General features: G+C 45.4%; 1 protein-coding gene across 1 annotated transcript; it reads left to right on the top strand.

The window, feature by feature from the left end:
- The first annotated feature begins 317 nt into the window (after positions 1-317).
- LOC137740523 (uncharacterized) lies at positions 318-1,135 on the top strand. Its single transcript, XM_068480371.1, has 2 exons — positions 318-407; positions 551-1,135. The coding sequence occupies exons 1-2, from the start codon at positions 318-320 to the stop codon at positions 1,133-1,135; spliced, it is 675 nt and encodes a 224-aa protein (XP_068336472.1).
- Positions 1,136-1,523: the final 388 nt, after the last annotated feature.

Raw genomic sequence — 1,523 nt, 5'->3', positions numbered from 1 at the left:
GCATGATGGACAAAGTAAAGCAAAGTTCAACTGGCAGCCCCTTCTAAGAGTAACGGGAAGCAGCACAAGACGAAACATGTGCACCGTGACCTTGGCATAGACAACCAGGACATGCTGAAGAGCAACATGGACTAGCAGGTCAACACCAGAGGCAGTTGGAGGCTCTGTTGCCTTACCAGGCGCAAATCCAGGAATAAGTACAAAGACTCGTAGCAGAGCAGCTGCGCGGGTTCCAGCACATTGATATCTTTGACGATGCCCTCTATAGAGATGTGGCCAACCTGAGCAGGTCACCCTTTACAGATGAGATCGAGCAGATGGAACCACCGTGGAAGTTTAGCCTACCAGATTTAGCCATTTTTAAGGGAGATGAAGATCCGGACAGGCATCTGAAGCATTACCGCAACGTGATGATTCTTTACAGCAAGAATGACACTCTCATTACAAGGTTTTCGCCACGACATTGCGAAATGAAGCCCAAGACTCGTTCCATGCCTTACCACCACAAATAATCTAAAACTTCAATTAACTTTCTTTGGTTTTTACCAAGGAATATTTGTCCCACCGCTCAATCAAAAAGACGTTCGACCACTTTTTCAACATTATGAAAGGCCTGAATGAGTCAATCCACAACTATGTCAAGAGGTTTAAGGCGGAGAAGGCTAAGATTGTCGGTTGCAACAAGGGCATAGCAGCGGCAGCATTCAAAAATGGGCTCCCCACCAAACACCCTTTATTTGGAAAATTGATTATGGGTGAGGAGCTGACCCTGGCAGCTTTGTATGCTTTGGCAAAGAAGCATACATTATGGGACGAAGCCAAGCAGTCTTGCGGGAACGAGCAAAAAAATAAATGCATGGACCATTCCTCAAACGAAGATGACTCAGCACCAAAGGCGTTCACCAAGTTCACAGTTCCGATTGGCCAAATTCTCTATAAGCTCAAGAATGAACCATGGTTCCAACTGCCATCACCCATAAAGGGTGATCTTACCAAGCTGGATCAGACAAAGTATTGCGCATTCCACCAAGGGCCGGGTCACACTACTAATAGTTACCTAAAGTGGAAGCAGTACCTCGAGGAACTGACGAATGAAGACTGGTGCAACAAATACCTCGACAAGTCAGCTACATGACCTACGCAAGCAATGGAAGCCAACACTGAACCGCCATTTAAGATGATGTGGATTAATGGCATCTATGCCAGGTCAGAGCATTCTCGGTCCACAATTAACAATGTGAAGGAATGCCTAGAGAAATCTCCCATCACCTCCTAAATTTCGTTTAGGCCTATCCAATTAAGTTTGAAACCTCAAGCAGTTCGACGAACAAGACCTCGTAGGCCAAGGATTATCCTAGTTGTTATGAAGTTCTACCTTCTAGCATAGTTGATACATTTCCTTATTTTCAATGAAGATCCAAGAAGTCATTCATAAACCTGGCTCAACTGCTGCCTACAACCACTGTTCATAGCCTCATCTGGGTATGCTCTCTAGTGCGAAAGGGTAAATTAATCCCCCCTCC

This window comes from Pyrus communis, chromosome 7 (assembly GCF_963583255.1).
Source record: "Pyrus communis chromosome 7, drPyrComm1.1, whole genome shotgun sequence".
Taxonomy (NCBI): Eukaryota; Viridiplantae; Streptophyta; class Magnoliopsida; order Rosales; family Rosaceae; genus Pyrus; species Pyrus communis.
This window is presented reverse-complemented; position numbering and strand designations above follow the sequence as displayed.